At 34.2% G+C, this 27197-nt stretch overlaps 2 protein-coding genes across 2 annotated transcripts; both read left to right on the top strand.

Moving 5' to 3' along the window:
* The first annotated feature begins 16440 nt into the window (after positions 1-16440).
* LOC131053535 (linoleate 9S-lipoxygenase 1-like) lies at positions 16441-21503 on the top strand. Its single transcript, XM_059213960.1, has 9 exons — positions 16441-16690; positions 16780-17081; positions 17218-17458; positions 17673-18029; positions 18159-18244; positions 19620-19727; positions 19833-20136; positions 20221-20484; positions 20567-21503. The coding sequence occupies exons 8-9, from the start codon at positions 20327-20329 to the stop codon at positions 21330-21332; spliced, it is 924 nt and encodes a 307-aa protein (XP_059069943.1). The 5' UTR covers positions 16441-16690; positions 16780-17081; positions 17218-17458; positions 17673-18029; positions 18159-18244; positions 19620-19727; positions 19833-20136; positions 20221-20326; the 3' UTR covers positions 21333-21503.
* On the top strand, positions 16546-20126 carry LOC131073807 (probable linoleate 9S-lipoxygenase 5). The gene is made up of 7 exons (XM_059212374.1): positions 16546-16690; positions 16780-17012; positions 17218-17440; positions 17673-18029; positions 18159-18244; positions 19620-19727; positions 19833-20126. Exons 1-7 carry the CDS (start codon positions 16546-16548, stop codon positions 20124-20126), a joined length of 1446 nt encoding a protein of 481 aa, XP_059068357.1.
* Positions 21504-27197: the final 5694 nt, after the last annotated feature.

Raw genomic sequence — 27197 nt, 5'->3', positions numbered from 1 at the left:
TCCATGAAGTCTCCCCAATCATGAAGGGAAGATGTATGAAAAAATATTATGATGAATGGAATCTCTGAAAGCTGCTCAAGTGTCCCCATGTTGATGCTGAAAGATACCCACTCCAAAGGTGGTGAATTGCTCCACACTGCTGAAAAAGGTACTCCAAGATCTAGTGGAGATGTAAGTAGCACAAGTCTCAAAGACTCACATGTCTCCTCTAAACATAAAGAGACCTCCTCCAACTGTTGTACATAAGTATCCACAATCATGTCAACCTCAAAAGAATGATCATTTAGAGAATGAACAAGAGGGTCAGAGTGTTCCTTCACAAGAATTGAAGAAGGATCATCTTCATCAAAGAGAAGATCAATATCATCAATGATGTCTCCCAAATTTGCAATGTAGGATTCCACAAATAAATCTGCAATGTCTGTCAAGTACTCATCCCAAGAAACTAAAGCTCAAAGACAATGAATATCCTGTTGCACTGAATCACGTGAAGGAAAAAGTGTCACACTATCCACATCATCAAGTGCAATAGGTGATGCGATATCAATAGGAGGAAATAAAACACAAGGCTTAAGAATGGGGTCACATGTGAGGATCCCCAAGTTCAAGTACCCAAAGTTCTCCTCAAAATCTAAATCATCACAAGAAGTGTGATCATCATGTGAAGAATCATCATATGTGAAATCATCATCATCAACAAAATCTGAAAAGAAGTATAATTGAGATGCATGATCAACCACCCCAGTCGCAATGATAGCTCTAGTCTCCAAGTCTGTAATGAAAACTAACTCAAGCGTGAACTCCACAATTCTCCTAGTTGTGCCATGTGTGATTTGATAGATGGAAAGGAGATTGTTTGTCAAGTGGGGTACACACAACACATCATTGAACGAGTTATCCCCAATGGCAATAGTTCCTTTCCCAATCACATGCATGTATGTATGATTGCCCATCAAAAGTTGCGGCATGGTGCAAGGCTCAAATGATTCCATGTGAGATTTTGCCAATATCAAGAGCTTGATGAAAAGTATAAGAGAGACAAAATAGATGATAGAAATAAATTGTATTCTATCAAGATGAAAATATTGATCAACTGGATCATCAATCGTTGTTACATACAATGAATATGAGCCTTCTTATATAGGTAAGGCTATATGGATATGTGAGAACACAAACATGACATGTGGCTCAATAAGAAACAAGGGTAGGTAGGAAATAAGTGTGGTAGGTAGGAGAAACAATATAATATTCCACATGAGGTGGATCACCCACCGAAGGTGGAATGTAACAACAAGATAAGACCACAAAAGGTGAAAGTTTTCCTACACACACTATCACAATGTGGCACAAACACCCAAGTGTCTCATACTCAAACCACTATGATATGCATGTACCTAAGTAAACTTAAGTAAGGTGTAATAATATCCAAGATGAATAATTAATTACACCAACAGTGACTTCTGGGATTTATTGCAAACTGTATAGACTGAATTTGAAATTGAATATGACACCTTTTTGAGTTCCATACATCTCTTTATGAATTTGTTGTTCCAAATTTTGTTGTAAAAGGGTCTACAATACTACAGGTCATACACTAGGTGTTGTAATCTGAATCCATAATTCGGATCATAAAAACACCTCAATCTATCAAGAATAAAGAGGACAATGGTAATGGCAAAACACGAAATCCATAACAAGTTATCCACTGTGGAGCATATCAATTTTAATAATATCTTCTACGTTAGAGGGAAGAGGACCCATCCCATTCCAATGAAATTCATCCCTACACAAGGCACCAATATTAGCAAAAGAATCGACAAGGGAATTACCTTCCCTAACCCCTTTAAACAATTTATAATGTTGAAAATAATAATAAATAATCTATATAAAATATATCAATAGATATCATTGTAGAATTTCTTTTATTAAAATATACTTTTACAGAAATATCTTTCAACACATTTTATATAAATTATTTTAAAGATAATATACTAATTATATTTATACCAAGAAAATAATATAAAATGAAAGTTTGAAACTACAACTAAAATGTAGTCTTTGCTTTAATAGAAAACCAAAAAAATAAGAGGACATGCTTTGCATAAGATAATGTTAAAAAAAGAGAGTGTTGTCCTTTCAACAAGAGATTTTTAAAGTTTCCATTATAAATGCAAAGGAATGAATAATCCTTAATTTGTGTCTTAAGTCTCTTCCTTCAAAAGGAGGAGCGAAACCATTTTTCCTATAGGATTAAATGAGCTAAGTCCAAACAAATGAATGATCCATTATAAATTTATGGAAGAACGTTTCTCCTTTTTTCTTACCCACTCCATCAAATGCTCATGGCTGCATTGCTTTAAGATAATGTTATAGAATCTTATCATCAATGTATTTTGTTATATATTTGGCTGCTAAGATGAATAGTTGTTTTCTCAAATACATTCCTTCTTACAGAAATGATTAAGAATGGTTTATTCTCTACTATCATTTTATGTAACTATTGCTAAAGATCACAATAGATCTCTATGTGTGTGTGAAAAGTGGACCTATATCTGTATCTGGAATACACAACACTTCAATAAACCATTATTTGCATGGGTTAGTTAATAAAAAATGACAAAATGAAATCCATTGCAAGTCAGCTTATTGTCTTCTAGTAGATGCGATTTTAGATTGCTCTCAGATTGCTAAGTTATCTAGTGACTAGACAACACCTCGAATGATTTTTAAATCTATATGAGCATGAATATGAGATAAATTGATGCAAGATTTAAGCTAGATATGCAAGATTAATCTAACATGATTTAAGCAATATGAAATAACTAATATGCAATATCTCAATGCAAATTCTCAATGAACCTAGAGCAAAAATAACATAATAACAATACATTCTCCAGGATTTTTGAATGAGATGAGAGCCCGAATTTATAGAAAAATCAGAAAGAAACCAATGGTTGAGATCAAATGATGATGAGCGGTCAAGATTTTCCAAGAGGAAGCACAATCCAGGTGAATTGATGTGATTGGATGCTTTTCTTAGTTTTAAAGGAAATTGAACTAAAATTAAGATAAAACCAGGAAAAAAATTATTTATTCTCTATTTCATTCAATTTTAATATTTAATTGTTTTAATTGCTTTCTTTGAGATTATTTATCAATTTTTAATTTATTTTTCAAGATTATCTCCAATTGATTTCTTTTCTCAATTTTTAATTCTTTCTTTTTGTCAATTAATTCCTTTTTTTTGATGATTTAATGGCAAATTGATTTATTTAATTAAATATGCTAGGATATTCAATAAAATAAATAGGATAATTGTTTAAAACTGATTTCCTTGGAATGATTTAATTAATTAAATAAATATTTAATTAATATTGGTTGATTAATTTTCCATATGACATTGATGATTTTAGAAATTAATTGTGTGCTCAAGATTTATTTTAATTGTCTTTGGTTAGGACCTTGGCAATGGAATCGAGATTAGGGGCTCATGGTTTAGATGAACATTTTTAGGGTATTACATTTGCCCCTCTTTGAATTAATGTGCGAGAAATGCATTGGTTCAAAGAAAATTTGATGTCTAGGAGATACCAGTTCTAAACTTGATTGATCACGAACTAGATGAAGAGCGAGGTATTCAGCTTATTTTGAAGCGATGAAACTGAACAGAGTTGATTAAAGCGAAACTGATCCCAAACTTGATTGAACTAGGACCGATGAAGAGAGAAGATACCAAACTTGAACTTGATTGATCAAGAAGTGGATCTTATTGATCTAGAACTTGATTGAACTAGACACAGTGAGCGAAGAGAAAACTGATCTTGAACTTGATTGATCAAGATATGATGAGTGAAGATAAACTGTCCAGCTTGATTTGATGTGATGAAACTGAACACCTTCTTAGATTGAGTGTGATTGAAGATACTCTTTAAACCCTTGATTAAGTTTAAACGAATAATCAGCTTGATGAAAAGCGATGAAATTGATTAACGTTAAGAGACTGATTCAGACAAAGACAATATCAGCTTGATTTGAAGTAATGAAACTGATATGCCCTTAGAGATTGATTTGATGAAGCTTAGCTGCTTGACTTGTAATGAAGACTTTTGAAAGAAATTCTCGACTTTGAGGTCATGAGTACGCCCCCTTAGGAGAGAAATCAAAAGATGGCGAGGGTTGCGCGATGATTTTAAGCATTTATTTTGAGTGATTTTAAGTTATTTGAGCACAAAGATTAATGTTGAAGATTAAAATCAGAGTTAATGTGAGAATTAAATTGAGATTTAGCATTGATTAACAAGAAATTGAGTGCAAATTGAAGAAGAGAATGAACAATTGAAGAGAGTGCTAAGTGGTCAATATCATGAAATTTCGATGAGAGAATTGACGTCAAATTTCAATTTCGATCCCGAAAATGGACTCAAGATAGCCGATTTACGAGCTCTTGATTTGATTTCATCGTACTTATGTTGATCGATTAATGAGATGTCCTTCTATATGCTTTATTATATATGTATGCATATCTTTTTAGTATAGACAAAGGAATGCAAATGGAATATGGATGTTTATTTTTATTTCTTTTTATGTAAATAGATGATGATGCAAATAAATGAGGAGAATGAGTAACTAATAATGCAAATATTTATTTTTCTTCATGCAATAATATGAATGCAAATAAGTATAAAATTAAATGTATGGATCTATATAAGATGCTCATGTATGCAACTAACATCTCAATACACAAGTACTCGATTGAAGAAATGAAGATGAAAAAGAGACCACTTAGCTGAGAAATGATGAATGGTTCAAACTCTCATTTAGAAGATAAATAGATCATTGTTATTATGCCGAAATCACTTGAAATGCATAAAATTTAGAATGAATGCAACCTAAACCTAGTCACTGGATTTGGAATGCTTAATTTTCATCACTAAGCATTTTACAAACATAGCGGGCAAAATAGAGTTCATTCCTTTTCATATCCAATATTAATTATCTTGTCCACAATGACCCTTTGTTCATTCATATCCTTGGATAGATTACACATGCATCCGGATTGCACATTAAAGAAATTCCCTCAAAACAGACAAAGAAATTACTCCAACCTCCCTATAGCATACAAATAAGCGAAGTCAAGGTATGTGTGGTGATTTCACCTTGATGTGTAGGCACTTATCATAGACACCTAGCTAATTAGATGTTTCTAGATCATCGGATTCATTCCTACAAGTAGAAAACATGAAAAGTATTATGCCCCTAATCCTTGCTCCTCTTAGTCAAGATAGTCTTCCTCGAGTTACTCAGAGGGATAAATCGAAAACCAATATAAAAGACAACACACAAAGAAAATTTCATGCATAGCTCAAACTGTTTAGTGATTGTTTTCAGTAATGTTAGTTTGCTTGTGTACTCAGTGATAAAACTCTTCAATAGTCAAGAGACTGGTGACTGACTCGGAGTGGACAACCAAGTTTCACTGATGTAAAGTTGACTTGGTTGATACTGCTTAGGACATGTAAATTGATCAGTCGATTACCCTAAGACTAGGTCAGTGATCGGTTTCAAGCCATGAGGGTTCTGAAAGAACTAGGATGTCATGAAAGTGACTAAAAGATATGCACAAGTGAAAGCAAAGATGCAAGAACGCAGGAATGAAAACAGGAAATGCTAACGTTGCTTTGATAGATAGAGTGCTTGAGTACAAGAGGCACCTGTTTACTAGGTTTTCACCTGCTTGGCAAAGATCCCCCCTTTTTTTTTTCAGGACTTTTTTTGATTTTTAGGATTTCTTCAGGACTTTTTCTGATTTTTAGGATTTCTTCAGGACTTTTTATGATTTTTATGATTTTGTTCAGGACTTTTTATAATTTTTAGGATTTCTTCAAGACTTTTTATAATTTTTAGGATTTCTTCAAGACTTTTTCTGATTTTTAGGATTTCTTTAGGACTTTTTCTGATTTTTAGGATTTTGTTCAGGACTTTTTTATGATTTTTATGATTTTTTAATGTTTGTCCCTAATGTCTAGCAAGGCAAAAGGGATTTTAAGTACATGAATGGATAAGCGAATGATGTTGGATGCTTTCAAGGACTATCTCACAATGTTAATCTAGCATAGGGACCAGATATAGCAATGTACATCAAGGATTTTAGCGATGTAAAGCAAGGATATAGCATAACGAAGCTAAATGGTCCAAAGAAGTGGCCATGTCAAGAGGTTTGTGGAAAACATGTTTTTGCATTTTGTCCATAATGTTGATCAAGATCAAGGAATATATCTAGATAGGGGACAAATAGGATAATCAAGATCAAAGGTAGTAATGAATGATGTAAGCAAGCAATGGATAGGAGCTAAATGGTCTAGATCGAGTGTAATATATAGGACACATGAAGCCTGCAGGGATCCTTAACCTTGTCAAGATCAAAGGTGGAAAAGGGATATGAATGTAGATAGAGCGAATGAGGGATAATGGACGATGAAGGATCATAGATGGATGTAAATGGATGGAACTTTCCCCTAGTGTAAAGTGCAAAAGGATAATGGATTACGCATGATGCCTATTTGCCATGTTTTCATCATGGTACTTGCCCAAGGTGCCACAAGAAGTGGTTTTCACTCATGGACGAAAATATTTCTCTTTACTTTTTTACTTTTTTTAGAAGATAATGGAGGCATGATAGGGGATGGAAGAAGGACCTCAACATCTTGCTTCTTTGGATGGTACCCTTGGAATATGAGTTGCAATAGACAATGGCTATGAAGGTATGCTCAAAGATGTTGGCAGGATAATAAAATGAAACTAGGGCAAGGATTTATGCAAAGGATTGGATAAGACGAATGGAAGGGTGAAAAAGAGGTGTTGGATAATGGATGGGACATTGGAAGAATTGTGTATGGCTAGATGGAAATGTTGGAAAGATCAATATTGGCTCACATCTTGAGGGATGGTAGACATGTGGAAGAGAAGTGAATCTCAGATTTTGAGATTTGGATGGAGGAAAGGTTACAAATTTTGGGGCATAAGAACCCAAAATGGATGAAGGAGATGATGGAGGAATAGACTTGGAAGGTTTGGATAGAGGAACAACAATTTTGGATGCCAATTTTGATTTTTATTTAGACTTTTGTGCTTCAAGTAGCTGCTTAGGGGTCCACATGGCTTTTGTAGTTCCTTAGAGTGCATTGCTTGTACAAGTGCCTTAGGAACCCATATAACTTTTGACTTTTCTTCTTTCTTTGTGGGCCTTTGTGGCGTTTTGTATTTTTATTTTTCTTTGTTTTGACATGTCGATTAGATGGGACATGTTGATCCTTGAATACATGTGGATTACTTGACTTATGAATTTTATGCTTGGCATCCAAATTGCTTGGAGGGAGATGCATGGATAGATAGGAATGATATGGAGGTCTTTTAGATGGATGGAAAGTACTCAAAGATGTGTGCCTTTGTTGATCCTGCATAAGGGATGGAGGGATATAGGGACCTAGAATGGATGGAAGCGATGATGGGGAAAGTGTATATTTGGATTTAACTAGAGAAATGTAGGATTTATGAGAGATACCACCATCTTGAGAAATGTCCCTAAGGTCATGAGCTTTAACATTTTCTTTAATATGGAGGGGTTCTTGCTTGTGGAGATTTACCCCTTTGCCTTTATAATATTGACTTGTAGGATACACTTTGCTTTGGAAAGAAGGCATGAGTCCATTATGAGATGGAGGTGGAATGTAGGGAATGATAGGATCATGAGAGATATTTATAGGCATGATAGATCCTTGAAGTGAATATGGAGGATTATGAAAAGGAGATGAAGGGATACTTTGATCTTGACATGGAAGAGGACCATTGGATAGAGTAGGAAGGGTGTTTGACTCTTCATTTTGAATAGGACTATTTGAAAAGTTGGAAGAGGCATCACGATCTTGCTTAGGAAGTGGATTAGGAATGAGATTTGGAAGGATGCTTTTCTCTTGAGATGGAAGGAGTTCATCTTGGAAGAAATGGAAAGGTATAAGGGGATCATCATGGGATTCTACTGAAATAGGATTTTTTTCAACCATTAGATGGGATTGAGGAGTTTTGGTGTCTTGATGTTGATTTATGATAGGACTTGTTTCTTCAATTTTTAGATTCTCCTCTTGACATGGAGTCACTTCTAAGGAAGGGGTAATATTGTTGATATGCATGGATGATTCTTGGAAGGTGTTCATGTTTTGGCATGCTGGGGAAGCATTTTGAGTGGGACTCTCTAGAGTGGGTACGTTTGAAATTGGAGTGCATGATGGAATAGGATCTAGGATTTTAAAATCTTTAGAGGAAATTGTATCAATATTGGCATTAACTTGGATTTCCATAGGAGATAGCCCTTGAAGGTAAACATGAGAAGTTTTATTGTTTGAAGGAGATGGTATGGATTGTTGCTGAGAAATTTTAGGAGATGACGGCATCATGGAAGGGATGGAGGCCACATATGGAGCCTTGCTAGACATAGGTTCATGATTTTGATCATGTTTAGAAGTAGTTCCTTCTTTTTGTTTAGGTGAGTCATTAGGATCTTCAATTTCAATGACACCATTATCAATGAGATCTTGAATCTTATGTTTTAATTCCACACATTTTGAAGTCTTATGTTCATTTTGTCTATGATATGCACAATACTTACTCACAAATTCACATCTGCATGGGGTCTTTTTAGGAAATATGATAAGATTATGCTCAAGAAGCTCTTCCAAAGTCGACTCAATAGATTGCCCCAAAGGTGTAAATTGTCTATCTAGAGGATATCTGGAGGAAATGTCTTTATGTCTTGGTGAAGGTGTCTTGTGAGCTTGTTTGAGATTTGGCTTTTGATTGTTAATTATTTGTTGGCTTTCGATTGTCAAATCATATAATCATTTTAGCATTCCTTGAAGTTTCTCACTCTTGATATCATGCATTTGTTTCTCAAATGGAGTCATTGATTTATTTTGTTGGATTTTCATGTCATATATTTCTTTCTTGATATCTTGAGTCATTTGAGCCAAGGTAGCCATGGGAATTGGAGCTAAGGTATCCATTTATAGTTGATAGTGAGAGGTGTTACAGATGTCAAGGTGAGATCAAAGCTAGTTATTTGTTGAGGCTAGAGGTTGATGTTCAAACTTATGTGGATGAGATATACTGACTCCGATTTTGAGTCGACGCTAAGTAGCCTAAGTGATACTCGAGAGTGAAGTTTGGACAATAGATTGGTTGATTGGATTAGGTTGATTGAGCTAGCTAAGAGGTAAGCGAAAAAATCATGCAACACAATGATAGGGGTACACTATCAAGATTGTTTATGCTCAGAATTATGATGTTTAGTTTTATGCTCGTTGTAGACTGATTTGAGTAGGTTTGACTGTTTTGACTAACCAGAACAAGAATTCGTATGACAGAGTTTGCAGACCCAAATGACAGTTTAGTTGTTTACAGATGTTAAAGATAGTATTTCGTATGAGTGGCTACCTGATTTCATATGACAGTTGGGCAGACTCCAGATGATAATATGTTGAATGTTACGTATTTTCATACGACAAAGTTTAAAAGGACAGACGACTATTTCTGAGACTTGTACGACAGAGTTTGTAAAGCTAGATGACAAACTATGAGGATTAATGAAAGATCATACGATAGTAGGTATGTAACAGGATGATATTCAAGTAGGCTCGTATGACAGAGGACTGGACAAAGACAAAATTCTGACAGATAGAGTTTTTACGACTAACGAGGACCAATTTTTGATATAGGACTGATTTTCAATGACTGATAAGAACTAGTTTTTGACACTAACAGAGTTTATCACTGAGTTATTTGATATTTTTTTCTCCATTTTTAGTATTCTAGTTTTAGTTTCAGGGATAAAAACATAGAAAACATCCAAGATGTTCAATAATTTCAAGCATAGCATGCTAAACGTATGGAAGTTGTCTTAGAGAAGAAAACCTTTGCTCGTTGACTTAGGTACACACCCAATAGCTAATCAAAATACGCCCACTGAGTCTCACACAATGGATTCTCAACGCCATATTATCCGACTCCAAATGCTAATGGGGGCACGATATGGAAAATGTCTTGGGAGAGTTACTATCTCTCTTGCACAAAGATTATCAACCTTTCGGAGGTGAACCAGGTAGCTTCTAATCTTATAGTTCTTAGTCAGGAATTCCATTTGAAATCACCCCTTGAAGTCACGCAAGCATGACTGAGGCCTATAGCCCAACAAGGTACCGAAACAAGTTGTAGTCACGTAAACGTGATTGAGACTGCGAGGCCCTACAAAAATGCTTGATATGAGAGATCTCAAAGAGAAAACTCAAATAATCCCATCCTCTGAGACTTTAATCATCAAAGGCCTATTTATTATAGTGAGTTGGAATGCTCTGGTTCAACTGTACTCACTTGGGTCGCTCTCACAGGGTGATTACTTTTTCCCACTATGACAGGCCTGCTAAAGGTACACAAATCTCAAAACATAGAAAAAGATTCGAGGGTCTAGATTTCTGATTGTTTATAAAAGACAAGAGCATACTCTCCTACCTCTCTGATTTTTTTGAAAACATGAAAGATAGATTTGTTCTTTAACCAGATAGCAATTTAAGTGCCTAAAAATGAATTTAAAGAATACATGACATTTTGTTGATTCTCTTTAGACAACCTGCAAAACCAACGCATCAATAGTCATGTTGTTTTTTATTCTTTGACAGGCGTATGTGTGATTGATAAATTTTTTGACAAGCATTCTACGAGAAACTGGTTAGGCTGTGAAAATCTCAGGTAGATAGAAGACAATTCAAGGTTAGCATCAATATCATCAAAATTTAATCCAAGAAAAACCCTAAAAAGTAAATTTTTTTTCAAATAAATTCCTAATCTAACTCCTCCAACCTACAAGAAATTTTTAGAAACTTGCAAGAAGAAAAAGTTAGTGAAATATCAAATCTCTTGGTGAGATTACACAAGCCTAATTTCAAATCTTGGTTACAAATTTTTCACTCCTAATGCTGAAATGCCCTGAAATTTGACTAAGTCTGAAATTTGGAGGATCCTCCAAAAACTAGATTTTGCATTATAACTCCTAGAGGTTCGAAACCCCTCTCAAACATCCTGCCAATATATATATCGAATATAACTTAAAGTATAAGAAAGATAAAAGAGAAGAGGAAATGTCACTTATACTTAAATGTTATATTCCATATATATATTGACCTTCCACAAGCCTAATTTCAAGCAAACTCCTAAAAAAAAACTCCTTTTTTCATACGATAGAATAGTAACTCGTATGAGTATTCTCACTTGACCATATGAGAATTCTCATAGAATCAAATGAGTAAACACATAACCAAACGACAAAGCAGTTACTCATACGACTATTCCCATAGAGCTGAATGACAAAATACCGAATCAGATATTCAGAGCAGAAATCCATACGAACCCCTTTTCTGATTCGTACGATAAAACAAAGACCTTGACATAATGTCGTAAGATGTAGTAATAACACTCGTATGATATTTAGCAGTGACTGTATGGACGAGACTTGTATGATAAAAAAATGATTTTGAGGCCGAAGTATTGAATTTCGTGCCCCACGGTGGGTGCAAAAAATGTCTGTGTGAAAAGTGGACCCATATCTGTATCTAGAATACACAACACTTCAATAAACCATTATTTGCATGGGTTAGTTAATCAAAAATGACAAAATAAAATTCATTGCAAGTCATCTTATTGCCTTCTAGTAGATGCGAGTTTTGATTGCTCTCAGATTGCTAAGCTATCTAGTGACTAGACAACACTTAAACGAAGGATTTTTAAATCTATATGAGCATGAATATGAGCTAAATGGATGCAAGATTTAAGCTAGATATGCAAGATTAATCTAACATGATTTAAGAAATATATGAATATTTAAGCTAAATTATTTAAGCAATATGAAATAACTAATATGCAATATCTCAATGCGAGTTCTCAATGAACCTAGAGCAAAAACAACATAATAACAATACATTCTCCAGGATTTTTGAATGAGAGATGAGAGTTTGAATTTATAGAAAATTCAGAAAGAAACCAATGGCTGAGATCAAATGATAATGAGCGGTCAAGATTTTCCAAGAGGAAGTACAATCCAAGTGAATTGATGTGATTGGATTCTTTTCTTAGTTTTAAAGGAAATTGAACTAAAATTAAGAAATAATCAAGAAAAAAATTATTTATTCTCTATTTCATTCAATTTTAATATTTAATTGTTTTAAGTGCTTTCTTTGAGATTATTTATCAATTTTTAATTTGTTTTTCAAGATTATCTGCAATTGATTTCTCTTCTCAATTTTTAATTCTTTCTTTTTGTCAATTAATTCTTTTTTTTTAATGATTTAATGGCAAATTGATTTATTTAATTAAATATGCTAGGATATTCAATAAAATAAATAGGATAATTGTTTAAAAATGATTTACTTGGAATGATTTAATTAATTAATTAAATATATTTAATTAATCAACCAATATTAATTAAATAAATATATTTAATTAATATTGGTTGATTAATTTGCCATGTGACATTGATGATTTTAGAAATTAATTGTGTGCTCAAGATTTATTTTAATTGTCTTTGGCTAGGACCTTGGTGATGGAATCAAGATTAGGGGCTCATGGTTTAGATGACCATTTTTAGGATATTACAATCTCTACTCACAGCTACGAATTTCATTACGGAGTATCATGTACATGATGCTCTCGAAGAAAAGTGATATCTATCTTATTGTAAATTGCAAATTGCACCTATTGTAAAGCTTTGTTACAGATGTAGTCAAACTTAAATTATTCTTTCAAGATACATGTCTATTGTACATTCTTTCTTTTAATAATAAATGATTTTTACAATTTAAAAAAAAATTATTTTCTTTTTCTTAAAAAAAAAAAAACTAAAACATTCTATTTTTTTAATCAGTTAAAACAGTCTATTCTTTTTCTTTTCCAAAAAGCAGCTAAAGCATTCCATTCTTTTTCTATTATTAGAAAAAAGGCAGCTAAAACATTCTATTCCTTTTCTTTTAAAAAAACAGCTAAAACATTCTATTCCTTTTCTTTTTAGCAGATAAAACATTCGATTCTTAAATTGCCGTCCTTTCCAGAAAAGATTTTTAAAGTTTCCATCATAGGCAGAAAGAGATAAATGATTCTGAAGTTGTGGCCTTCCTCTTCCTTCAAAAGCCAAAGTGAAAACATTCTATTCTAAATTTATTCTTCACTCATCTTCCAGGAAAATGAAATGTCCTTCAATTTTTAATTAGGGTTTGTAAGACTTTTTCCTGAATGAATAATTATTATAAAAGTATAATTTATGATTTGAAGATTCCGTTAGAATGGAGAACGTCAGTAATTCTTCTCGTGACGTTATATGAATACGTCAGTTATTCTTCTCGTCGTTGTTGTTCTTGACATGGATAAGGGCGTAGAATGGTCGACTGTAACGCCTTTAGCGAGTGGGGTCGGGGAATACAGAAGTTTCAATCACCATGGGTAAAAGTAGAATGGGAGTACTAGAATAATGTAATCATTTTCATCGTGTAGGGCAATTTCAAGAGTATAGATTTGTAGTTAACGAATAGTAAGGGATTTTATTCATATTGAGGGATCACTGAATCCTTGACCCCCTAATGACTCAATCAACTTTCTTACGTTCTTGATTACTATGACTTCTATTTGGTGTTACTTTTCGTTCTCATCCTCAATCTATCAATCTATTGTTTTATTTGTCTTTTACAATGACCCACTTCATCACATTAACAAACCTTTCCAACTGACTCCCATACTTTTGCCATTATTTCTATCTAGATATTTCATCTTAATTCATCTTTCTACAAATACGTCGTTATAGAAGATGGTTTTAGTCTTTAGTCTTTAATTTGATGAACCTAGGACCAAAAGAATGTCTTTCTCCCCTGCATGAGTCATCATTCACCTTTTCTAAAGCATAAAGGATTCAAATCAAGGTCTTTTATAAAGATTTTTTCAAGAGATATAATTCGTCATTCTTTTCAAATAGTCTATCTCCTTTGAGAATCAATTATAGGTGTTTGAGTTAAAGGTGGTAGATACCATCTCCATCTCTTCGTATATTATTTTTCTTATTATAAACTGTAATGGGTTTGTCAGTCCCTTCTATAAATTAACAATCTAGGAACATTTTTAAATCCATCAAGCAAATATTCTTTTTCTACAAGAAATTAAAATTACTAGATTACATCTTCAACTCACTCTTCAAACCATTTAGAAGGAATATCTCTTTCTCTACTTGACCACTCAAAGGGTAATGTAGGTATTGTCTTGGGGATTAATCCCTGGCTTATGAATTTTTTGATTGATTTTGGAGGGTAAAATTGCAAAATTCTGTCACCATTTTATAAATATTAAAAAGGGCAATGAATAGGGAAATGAATTTTAGCTTTTAAAATTGATATATATGTTTCAAACTTTCAAATTATGCAATCTAATGAAATTTATATATTTTAGTGTCATTTATAAGTTCTACCTTTGTAGATTAAAAATTAGTTTGGTATAATTATTTGAAAAATTGTGAAGTATTTATTTGTTTGGAAAAAGGGTCATAAAATTTTATGAGGCATCAAGAAATTTATAGAAATTTTATTTTTATTTTATTCCATTTATTTCCTTATTGTGAAAAAAAATCATCAATTTTATAATAAATGTTGAAAGGTGCATATCTAAAAAATAAAGCACTTTTATTGGACATCAAACATTTTGAAGTTTTATTATCATAAAAAAAAAACTTAGCTAGAGTAAGACTCTCTCCTCCAATGCAATGATTTTTTCCAAAACAAAATTAAAATAAGTTTTACTTTTTTGTAAATGAAATCAACCTTAACTTTCAAGGTAATGGGCCACTTATTGTCAAATTTTAAAAATGAATAGTAAATTAAATAATGTTTTACAAAATTAAAAAAATAGAATTTGGGCAATTAGATCTACAAAATGCTATTTTTTAATTTTCTAATCTAACAAATTGTACTTGTAAAAACTATTAGAAGTGATGTAAAAAAAGTTAGTTTCACCGTCAATTTAAAATTAAAGAAATGGAGGGTCAAAACCTTGTTACCTAAGTTGTCGATGAACATATTAGGCTAAAGTGAGCTTAATTGAAACTAATTGGGCTAACCCACTTTGTCTTAACCCCTTGACACACACACAAGGAGACATTAGTATTTTTATGAAAGAGATCAAACCAACCCGATTCAAATAAACTATGTTGGGCCAAAGTCACTCGTGGCAAATGACCACCATATTTGTGTCACATGAGGTTTGTACTAATTACTTATTCAAAAAAAAATCACTTTCCAAAAAAAGGTGACCCCTGTTGATGCTTTCACCCTAGTACAAACACATTTAAGTATAGTTTATATAGCCTACTACTTACACATGGTCATTCAATAGTGTTTTTCTTTGTCTACGCTCCTAATAATATAGAGAAAGTGTGACTGTGGGGAATGGGGAATGTATGTGAAATAATATCCCTCCATTTGAATGAATCATAGGAGGATATTTTTAAATGGTTGAGCATGAACACAATAAAATCTGTCCTAGTGACACGAAACACTCTAAATTTAAATTTGTTTCTTCACTTCTTAATTGTGACTCTCTTGATAACATTATTGATCTCTTGTATGATTTTAAATTCATCCACATTCCTCCTTGCTTCATTTGGAAGAATTATAGATAACAACCCATCTACAATTTGATAAGTAGGATATATTTTCCACAAAAAATCAAATTATGATATTGCTATTAGGATTCAACTATGTAGTTTTTGAGTCAAATTTAATAACCCATTGAGTCAAATTAAATGGTGTTACAAGATAAGTGGGTTTAACTTTGATCATTGAATCTTACTCAAAAAATACAAAATTGAATTTTGATAGCAATATCATAACCCATTTACAAGATAATATAACTAAATATCTATTAAATATCCGACTCTCTTACCTTGAAATTAAGGTTAGAGACCCATTTGACAAAACAGTCCACAACATCATTCAATTCTTTAAAGGTGTGATCCAAAAAGATTGGACTAAAATTTTTGAAAAAGTAAACAAAATACCATTTCACGAGGTTTAGTGTGAAATTCATGGTGTTTAATAAACGAATCACAATTTATAGTTTCTGACCGTCTAATTGCAACCTGGGCCAATTTATTGCGAATATGTTGGATGTTGGATAAGTGTGGGGCCAGTATTCTATCACTGGGGATAACTCCTAAATCTGAAAGATTTTCAGATGTTCCCTTCCGTACTGCGAATTTCCACGAAAGATTAGTTGATTGACAGGATTGGTAAGTTTCTGTGTTGCGACTGCTGCGGACTCGTATTTATACAACCCTCGTGGCCATTTGCAGCAACTGAAGCACCCGCTGTGCACAAGAGAATTATTGGGTCGGCATTTAGAAGTTGAAGAAGCACAATAAAACCAACAATGAGAAGGTTCTTCAATAATAGCAATCAGAGTAAGACTGAAACTATGAAGATTGAAGGCACTGTAGTTTTGAGAAAAGCATCGCTTATGGATGCCAAAGACTACAGTGCTAGTTTTGGAGACAGGGCAGCCGAGCTCCTGCAGAGAAAGGTGTTTTTTCAACTGGTCAGTTGTGATCAAACAGACAATGGTAACGTATGCCTTACTTTTCTTTCATACAGACACGTATACATTGCAAAAAGATATGTAGTAACAAATTTTGTTTTATTTATATTGCAGAAACTGGCAAGGGTAAAGCTAGCCCTCATAAGGCTGCCTTAGACTGGAATTGGCCAGGCTTGGGAACAGTTGTTACGGATACAACCCACAAAATCACTTTTGAATGGCCCACTGACTATGGGACTCCTGGAGCTATACTAGTCACAAACAAGCATGCTCGAGAGTTTTATCTCAAACATGTTTGCATTCATCTTCCTGATCAAGGAGATGTTAATTTTCTCTGTGACTCTTGGGTTTATCCTACATGGATGGCTAAATTTTGTTCTAGTTTGAGTAGTGGATGAATCTTCTTTGCAAATAATGTATGCTGTATATTATCTACTTCACTCGTTTTATAATCTATGTTTGAGTAGAAAATCCTGAAATATTTAAAGACAGATTTAGAAGGAAGCATTATCATTATAATAACAATAATGTGGAAATGTGTAATGTCTGCAGAGCTATCTTCCTTCGAAAACACCAGTAGGGCTTGTGGGTTGGAGGGGTGAAGAGCTGGTAAAAATGAGAGGAAATGGTACTGGGAAGAGGGAGCCGTGGGATCGTATTTATGATTATGATGTTTACAATGATCTGGGTGACCTTGAGAACGGGAAGAATCTTGAGAGGACAATTCTCGGAGGATCCGCCGACTTCCCATATCCGCGGAGATGCAGAACTGGCCGTAATCGCCTATGAATAAGTGAGTCACCCTATTTTATGATTTACACATAACCAAATCTTTTCAAATACTGTTTACACATAGCTCTCCATTCTTATCATTGGGGATTCAAAATCTTTTACCTCTATTTATAATGATTGTAGTTATACTCATCTCTCTTGGCTTCCTTCAATTGTCTTTAAAGGTTTAAATTGCTTTACACTTGAACAGACTTTTAAATTTCCTTTTCTTGCAGATCACGCTTATGAGAGTCGAAAGCAGGAGTGGAAATTGTCAGCACTTATATCGCCAGGCTTCTATATCCCGGCAGATGAGAAGTTCCCTCAAGCCAGTCTTTCTGACTTTCGAGCCCATTTCTTCAAAGCTTTCTCTAAAAAGTTCATTTCTGATCTTGTCACAAATCTAAATGTAGTGAAGAATCACTTCGGCAATTTGAAGGAGGTTAAAAGTCTCTACAGTAAGGGACTTAACATGCCAGCTGATATTACAATTAGTTTGGCCAAAGCAGTCGTTCCCTTTCAGATGATAAAAGGGATTTTGGATACAAACGACCAAGCGGTCCTAAAATTTCCAAAACCCAATATAATAAACAGTAAGTAAGGTTAAATTTTAAATGCATACTTAATATTAAGCCGTAACACTGGATTACATGTTGGGTCACAGAAATACAATTGAAGTTAGATTCTTCCTGATGGTGTTATGAATATGATTTGCGATTCAGGGGATGATAATGCATGGAGGACAGACGAAGAGTTTGCTCGTCAAACACTTGCAGGGATCAATCCTATGGTTATTAAACGTTTGGAGGTAAGTATGTCACGACCGATTCTATAAACTAGAATTATGTTCCAACTAAATAAATATGTCGACTACTGCAAAGAACAGGACTGGCCAATACCCTTGTGGGGATTGGAAAGCTTTTAATATATATATTTTCACATTAATTGAGGGATCTAAAAAAATTTAACATATTAAGAATATGTAGATAGATGTGTTCTTATGTAACATACGTGTCTCCACATAATAGATGTTTCGAGGCTATGATGAATATAGATTACATTTTCAATTTTATCTTATAAATTTGTATAATCATATAAAATAAAAAGTTGATGTATCTCAATATTCTTTATTTAAAGATGAAACATGAAATTCTTAGATATCTTAAACACACTTTTATTATGCTTGTAGCTTTTATCTATTATTCTTGTTTTGTGTTTGTCGATTGAGTCATAAGATTTAACATTTGTTTTGAACACCTATTCACAATTAATGACTTCTTTGTCAATAGAAAAAGGAACCAAAAATAATATACGATTTTAATGGATGGAATCCATCTCCTAATCCATAACACATTGTCATTTTTATTATTTTATTGCTTTCTCAAAAGTTCTTGGTTCATAAGCACTTTGAATGTTTTTCATCCATGCATGATTGACATTATGATTTTACAATTTGATTGGTTTTCTACTCGATATTTGTGATCTCCTTAGAGAGGTATTAGACCATGAATTAGATAAATAGACTTGAATTTGGCCTATCAATACCATGTCTTTATTCAACATATTTAATAGTGACTTCTACTTTCTTTTTCATTCTAATGAAATATTACTGCTTCCTATTTTGGCAAAAAATGGTGAACATTTGAAAAATGACACTGACACTCATTCTTAAAAATGACATCTGAAAAGATGTGAAGTTTGTTTCCCTTGAGATCATCCAATTGATAAGCTTGAATAAGGTCATAATATTCAACAAAGATACAATTGATAAACTTGAATAAGATCATAATATTCAACAAAAATACAATTTTTTGTTTTTAATATATATTTTATTTAATTTCTCTTTAGAATGTGTCTAGAGGCAATGCTTCTGAAAATTCTCAAATGCCTAACTAAACTTGACCATGCTTCTTTTCAAGAGATAAGTTCTATTTTTTTAGTCAAGCTCTAATTGATCAAATAAACTATTGAATGAATTACTTCTCCCTTGAATTTATCTATGAGATTACAAGCCTTGAGCATTAATTTACTTTTCCCCAAGGTTGTGCAACTGATCTTGTCCCCACGATGAGATAATTCCCATCTAGCAATCAACATTAGGCAATATTAATTAAGAACATGCTTGTACATTCATGATCGACTCATAATATTATTGACTCTGAGGGATGTTTTGGCCATGACAGCGCTTCCCGCCATATGGCAATCAGAACCCACAAATTTACGGTCCACAGAAGAGTTCAATCACTGAGGAACATTTGCTTCCTTACATGGATAAAATGTCAGTGGAAAAGGTACATTTCTTGTAATCTTTACATTTCTATTGCTTTGAACCAAAGGTATAATACCTAGGTTACCACATCCATGTGGCTCATCGAGGACATGTTGGGGTGTGTCAGGCCATTGAAAATAAAAGACTGTTTATAATGGACTACTATGATGCATACATGCCCTACGTGGAACGCATTAACAACCTTGAGACAAGCAAAGTCCATACCAGCCGCACCATCTTCTTTCTTGGGGGTGATGGAACCCTAAGGCCTATTGCCATCAGCTGTGTTTGCCTCCCACAGCTGTGGGACATGGTGACAACCGCGTCTTCACTCCGAACTATGCTCAAGAAGACAAGGGATGGTTGTGGGAGTTGGCCAAAGCTCATGTGCGATCCAACGATTCTGGTTATCACCAGATAGTCAATCATTGGTAAGTAATTATACATAGACTTGCATTGTAATTATATCTTGCATGCAAGATAATGTGGGGTTCGCTGATGCTGTAAAATTTCAGGCTTCGAACACATGCCGTGATAGAGCCGTTTATTATTTCTACTCAGAGAAATCTGAGCAAACTGCACCCACTTCACAAGTTACTTGTCCCTCACTTCCGCAATACCATGGACATCAATCGTGCAGCTCGTGAAAGCTTGATAAATGCGGAAGGCATTGTCGAGAAATGTTTCAGTCCAGGCAAGTTTGGAATGGACATCTCTTCCAAAGCATACATCGATTGGAAATTCAATGAGCAAGGTCTACCAACTGATCTGAAAAAGAGGTAACGCATGAATGTGAATGTTTTAGTCAATTGACATTGTAATTTAAGATATTAATGCCTTTCTTTGGGTGTGTAACTGCAGGGTTATGGCTACAGAAAATGGAGCAGGTGGGCTGGAACTTGTGATTAAAGATTATCCATATGCTGTTGACGGGCTTGAAATATGGGATGCCTTGAAATCCTGGGTTTTGGAATACTTATCACTTTATTACAGCGGTGATGATAGTGTAGAGAGTGATGAAGAAGTGAGAGCATGGTGGAAAGAGATCAGAGAGGTTGGGCATGGAGACAAGAAGCGTGAGGAGGCAGGATGGTACAAAATGAAGAGCCTGAAAGATCTGAAGGAAGCAATTACAACCCTCATCTGGGTTACCTCTGCTCACCACGCTGCGGTGAACTTCAGCCAGTATGACTACGCTGGATTCATGCCCAATCTCCCCAGTACCACCCGTAAGCTTGTTCCACTCAAAGGATCGGATCAGTATTCCGAACTCCTCAAGGACCCAGAAGCATTTTTTCTCAAGACTCTTACAGACCCTAGAACAGCCACTACTACCATGGCTGTGCTGGAAATTTTGTCAAGGCATTCCACCGACGAGGTATACTTAGGCCAGGGTTCAACCAAAGAATGGGTTGATGACAATAGGGTTTACGAAGCCTTTCAAAAATTTCACCAGAACCTGTTGGGTATCGAGAAAAAGATTACTGCTAGAAATGAAGACCCAAACCTGAAGAACCGATGTGGTGCCGCAAAGCTTCCCTACACACTGTTGTTTCCAAACACTTCAGATGTAACCAAGGCTGGTGGTCTCACCTTCAAGGGAATTCCTAACAGCATTAGCATATGACAGTGCTGAAAAGCCTATAACATTTGTGTTTTGTGTGTGAGTGATCAGTGATCACAATTTAGTGTTTTGTGTGACTCCTATGGGAAGTGTTATGGACCCTTATGTTCCATCTCTTTTTCTGGATACAAAACCATGCATTTAAGTAATACTAAATAAAATCATAGTTGAATATATCCTGCAATTCTCTCTTATGTACATATGGAGTAGTAGTTGGTTTTAGTTGATCAAAATATATTCTGTTGTTTAGGTTAGTGATGATAATATTGAATGTTATTTTATATCTAGTTTTATTTTAGTGAGTTTGTTTCATACAAGCAGTTAGGGATAAATTTATTTCAAAGAAGTTTGCTTCATTTTATTTTTATTTATAATGTAGATGATGTTTTTTGTTTTAAATAATATAAGTGTATGAAAGACAACTAGATTCGGTATGAGAGAACTCTCAATGATGGACTTTGTTGCAATAAAAAGAGTGTTACAATATCAATTTTTCCAATATACAACAATTATTTTTCTTGGTAATTTTGTTGTTAGTAAAATATTTGTAAGCAAGAATCCTTGTTTCAAAATTTGTTAGTATTTTTATCCAATGGGCTATACTAGTCTCTAAACAAAAGAAGAATATTAACATTCTCTTAACTCTATGATTCCTTCTATAACCAAAGTAGATACTGAATATCCTATTGATAATGCTTTCTTAGGTGATCATTAGGATTTAGTAGACTTACATCCTTTTTTGTTGGAGAATACAACATCTCACAATTTACATTTGAAGCCTCAAAGCTCAACCTTGTGTTTCATTTGTCCAAGCTACTTCTAAATCTTTCCCATCTTCTTCTTCTTTAGCACATGGCTTGATGATGATTGGAGCTTTTCAGATTTCGCCCCACATGGACCAATTGAATCTAAGATTGACTCCTCTCATTCTAACAACTCAACACTCAATAAATATCCACATTCTTGTGAAATCCTTTCTAAAGTTGGAAACAATAAAAATGATCTAGGGTGTATGTTAGCAACAAATTTGAAGGAGATGGACTAGTGTTATGTTCCAAAAGAATTTTCGCAGTTGTAGTCTAGTAACCCCAGACTCAATCCTATTGGAGCAACAAATAGATTAATTTGGATCCTACTTTGGTATATAATTCAAAACAAATCACATACACCTATGAAAACCACAATCAGATGTATTTATATTCATATATCAATATATCATATACATTCCTTAAATCTCAATTGCGTCTTTTATCCTCTTATCTTGTATCTTATCTCTCTATCTCTCTATCTATCTATTTTAATGAATAGATCTATGTCCTATACCTATATCTTTGGATAGATGTGCAACCCTTAGATGGAATCCCTATCTAACATCCTAACTTTCAACTTATGCATTTAGGAACTCTGAACTTTCAGATTACACCCTTATATCTCTAAATCATTGTGTGTATCATGTTTTCTAGTCAACATCATTCTTTAGTTAAACCTTGACTTGTCCTCAAGTCAACATTGTTTGGTATCATGATGAAAGTGTTTTAGTCATGCTCCATTTACATATCATTGTAGAATTGTTCTATCTAGGCTCTCTAGTAAAATTGCTCTAGATTTCAAAATGTCATTGACCTTGTAGGGGTTGAGCCACAAACTTTGAGTTTGCCTTGGTTTTTAAATTTGTTGTCATATAAGAGTATTGTATCCTCAACCTTGAACTGATTTGTTCATAAGTTCCGGTCATGCCAATCTTTCTGTCTTCAACATTCTATTACGAGGTGTCCTTTAGCAAGTTGTTTGTCCTCCTCTAATTTATCTAGTTTCTCAAGTCATTCTTTTATAGAGTCATCTTCCATAAGTGAAAGTGTAAGTGTCATTCTAAGGTTATTAATAGTAATGTTAATGAGTAGGGTGGCTTCAAGGCCATATACTAGCTCAAAATGTGTGTCTGAAGTGGCCCATTTGTATGTCATTTGGTAGGCCCAAAGTACTGGCCCATTTGTATGTCATTTGGTAGGCCCAAACTACTACAAGTATCTTAATGCTCCAATCAATTTTGTTTGCATTACACATCTCAGATAAGGTTGTTCCTAGGATTTTCTTCAATGCTTCACTAGCTTTGTTTTCTTGTGGATGATATGGAGTGCTCTGGTTATGTGTGATCCCAAAATTATTTTGTAGTTCTTTGATAGTTTTGTTAAAAAAATGCTTCCCATGGTCACTAGTGATGCTTATAGAAAATCCTAACCGATTGATGATGTTATTGGAGGGGAACTTGGTGATGGTATGATGAAAGAATAAGTATCTGGTCAACTACTAAGAGCTGGGGGGGTGAATCAATAGACAGAAAAACTGATAATAACTTCACCAATCTCAAAATCAATCTCTCAAATTAAACTATCAAAGTAATACCATTGTCAAGATAAACAAGATAAAAACTCATAAGATAAACCGGTTGAATGTTACAACAAATTAACAGTAAACAACTTCAAACTTAACTAGTTAGAGTTTATCAAAAACAACATGTAGGGTTTACTGGTTATCGATTGAACTCTCCAATATATAGCAATATCGGTTCACTTCACAAATTCTTCCTACCGGTTATAGTTTCCTTCGCTAGCTCTTCCTACCATTACAAAAAAATATTACAACAATATCAACAATATCATTACCAGTTAATTGAGATCAATGACAACATAACATATCATTAATGCAATCTTCATGCAAATTCCAACACTTGGTAGCTATGTATGTGGTGTAGTCTTTGGTCACTTCAACTTCTACCCTTTTTCTCAAGTAGTCAACTTCGTTAATGATGAAGCATGCTTTAGGAAACTTGGCTAGTAGGTCAATATGGCCAATGAAGTCAATTGCCCATTCCTCAGATTTATTGTGTGTAAGGACCATTTGGAGTGGCATTTCATCCCAAGTGGTAGGGCATCTAGTTCTTTGGCAAATGTCAAATTTCTTTATTTATTGCTTACAATCATTGTTTATGGTTGGCCACCATAGTCCGAACAATTTGACTTTTTGAGAAATAACATCCCCATTAAAGTGTCCACTTGCTATACCTTCATGTGCATCCATTAGGATCTATTCTATTTCATGTTCATAAACCACTCTTTGTAGTATGTCACTCATTCGCTTTTTTAGAAGACTCCTTCAATCAAAGTGAATGGAAAAGACTTTGCAATAGGATTTGTTTGTCATGGGTATTCATATCCAAGGTGTAAGTCCATGTTGAAAGTAGCTCAATGACATTGTGAAGCTCCTACAAAATCATTGTGATCTAGAATAGATGTGTTCCTAGTAGATCTTAATCATCAATGTCCTTGAGATCTTCTCTTATATCAATCCAAGACAAGTAGTCTAGGCCTCAATTGTTCCTTCTAGGTTTGACCATAATATTGAAGTTAAATTCTTAAAATAACAAGAGCCATTTGCATAGTCGTCCTTGTATCACTGGTTTATTTAGCAGGAACTTTAAAGGTTCATGGTCAGTGTAGAAGGTGAATGGAGTTGAGATAAAACAATGCTAGAATTTGTGTAATGTATAAACCATAGCTAAAGATTCTCTTTTAGTAGTAGTATAATTTTTTTATGCTTTGGAGAGTTTTATCTTGGCAAAGGCATCTGAATGATCCTTATTTCCCCTAGGTTGGGCTACAACTATGCTAATGGTTATGCCAGATGCATCTACATAGACATAGAAGGGGACATTCCAATCAGGAAAGATTAGAATACATGCCTGTTCTATTTTTTGTTTGAGGATGTCAAATAATCATCATCATGTTGGCATTTGACTGAACTAGTAAAGACTGTTGGTGATATGCAATCGGTAAAGGATTGATTGGTGAATGTAATGAAGAGATTGAGATTCATGTTTGATGATGAATTTTTATGTTGTCATTGATGACAACAATGTTTTTGTAGTCATCTAAGTCTTGAAAGCCAACCAGTAAGGTATTTAATCGGTACAGAAGATAGTTTAACAGAGAACCTGTAATTAGGACTTCAACCAATAAATAAAGACAGAGTTGCATTCCGACAATCGGTATGGGCGATTCATGAAGAGTTGGATGATGTAGTTTTAAAGCAATGATGGAGACAGGTATTGGAGCTATGTTCATGATTGCATTGGCAGATTCAATAGGACAAGTGACTTTTGATGTACACAACAGACAAACTTGAAGAGCACTTACCCGGTAGTGATAAAGTCACTTAGATCGGTAAACTAGTATAGTTTTGTTTTATTTTTGGTTTCTTATGTTGGTGGCCGACATAAGTAAGGAATGTAATGTAAGAATGTCTAGATTAATTGAAGCTACGAAATTGTTCCAAGGCTGTAGCCGACTAAGAAATGTTTATAAAAAGTGTGATGAGGTATCACTATCAAGTTGGTGTGTGTATATAAGAGTGTGAGATCATTAGAGAAGGATGCGAATTTGATTGTGCGGTGATTAGTGAAGCTCTATATTGATATGTTGTTGAATTTTTGAGGATCTGAAGTAGATCTTATCAGACATAGAGGTGTTACATGAAGATCATTTAACTGTTGTTTTCCTAACAATTTGTAGTAGTAAAATTCCCTAATCGGGTAGGTCCTAACAGGCCTTACATTGTAAATCCCCTAATAGGGTAGCTCAACATCTGAAATCTAAATCCTCTTGCAAGGTTGATCCTAACAGGTCAAATCTCCTAAAAGGGTTGATCATATTAAATCCCTTAACCGAGTGACTCCTAACCAGGTCTTCTCCTAATAGGGTGTATTTGTAAGACCTTAACCAGTCAAGATTTCTATTCTGTAGATAGCGAATCTTGTGGGTATTAACTCTCACCATGGTTTTTCCCTTTTGGGTTTCCATGTATAAATCTCTTGTGTTATGTGGAATTTGTTTTAGTGGGCATTTTCTTATGTGGTGATATTCTTCTTATGCTTGTTAAGTTTTAAGTTGTTTAAGTTGGTGATCAGATTCATATTATTTTTGCTTGCACTGATTCACCCCCCCCCCCCCCCTCTCAATGCCTTATAAGTTTATCAATTGGTATTAGAGCCTAGCTTCCTTGAGCCTTAACAACTTGGGAAGGATCCCTGAGGTAGACATGGGGGAGGGAATGAGCTATAGAGAGATGTCTAATAGACTTGCAGAAACTGAGGAAGCCCTAGAAACATTGAGAGGCAAGTATAAAGCTTCACTTGCTAAGAGAAAAGAGCTAACTGAACAATTATTGGAGATTTTTGAAAGCAGCTCTTCTGATGAAGAAAACATAGATGTATTGATTGATGAAGTGGAGAAACCGAATGATGAGAAGGCTTACTTGAGGAGAGAGCTAGAAGCCCTAACCATCAGAATGAGTCAAGAACTTGAAGCAAGGAGGATAGCATAAGACAAGATCAAAGAGAAAGAACATGAGATCTTCAACTTGAATTAGGAAGTTGGTACTCTATATGCTCATTAGCATGAGGAAAAAGAAGAAAAAGAAGAAATAAAGATAGAACTTGATATGGCAATGTCTCTTAGAGAGAATCTTATGAAGAAGAATAAAGATCTTACTAAAGAGCTTGCTAATGCTAATAAAAAACTTGCTAAGTTCAACAAAAGTTCAACCATGCTTGATGAATAGATTCAATCAGAAAGGATCAAAGGTGACACAACCGGATTGGGTTATACAACATTTGAGAAAGGTGAGTCTTCTGGTACTAAGGACAACATGGAAGAAGGTATATGTGTACCTCAAATTCAGAAACCCACCGGTAAGAAATCCTATAAGCCTATTTGTTTCAATTGTCATAAACTAGGATATACTGCTAATGTTTGTAGAAGTGGATCTAATGCTGATAATGGTTATAGACCTAATGCATATAAAGGTTATGTA

The sequence above is a fragment of the Cryptomeria japonica genome, chromosome 2 (assembly GCF_030272615.1).
Source record: "Cryptomeria japonica chromosome 2, Sugi_1.0, whole genome shotgun sequence".
Lineage (NCBI taxonomy): Eukaryota > Viridiplantae > Streptophyta > Pinopsida > Cupressales > Cupressaceae > Cryptomeria > Cryptomeria japonica.
Note: the sequence above shows the minus strand (reverse complement) of the source record. Positions and strands in the feature narration are given on the sequence as shown.

Bases quoted from the DNA above. Each gene is read 5' to 3' on its own strand.
- LOC131073807 (XM_059212374.1), top strand. From the start codon at position 16,546: ATGAAGATTGAAGGCACTGTAGTTTTGAGAAAAGCATCGCTTATGGAT. The intron at 16,691-16,779 runs GTAACGTATGCC...TTTATATTGCAG, and splicing joins TTGTGATCAAACAGACAATG to AAACTGGCAAGGGTAAAGCT. The intron at 17,013-17,217 runs GTTTATCCTACA...TAATGTCTGCAG, and splicing joins ATTTTCTCTGTGACTCTTGG to AGCTATCTTCCTTCGAAAAC.
- LOC131053535 (XM_059213960.1), top strand. From the start codon at position 20,327: ATGGACATCAATCGTGCAGCTCGTGAAAGCTTGATAAATGCGGAAGGC. The intron at 20,485-20,566 runs GTAACGCATGAA...GTGTAACTGCAG, and splicing joins CCAACTGATCTGAAAAAGAG to GGTTATGGCTACAGAAAATG.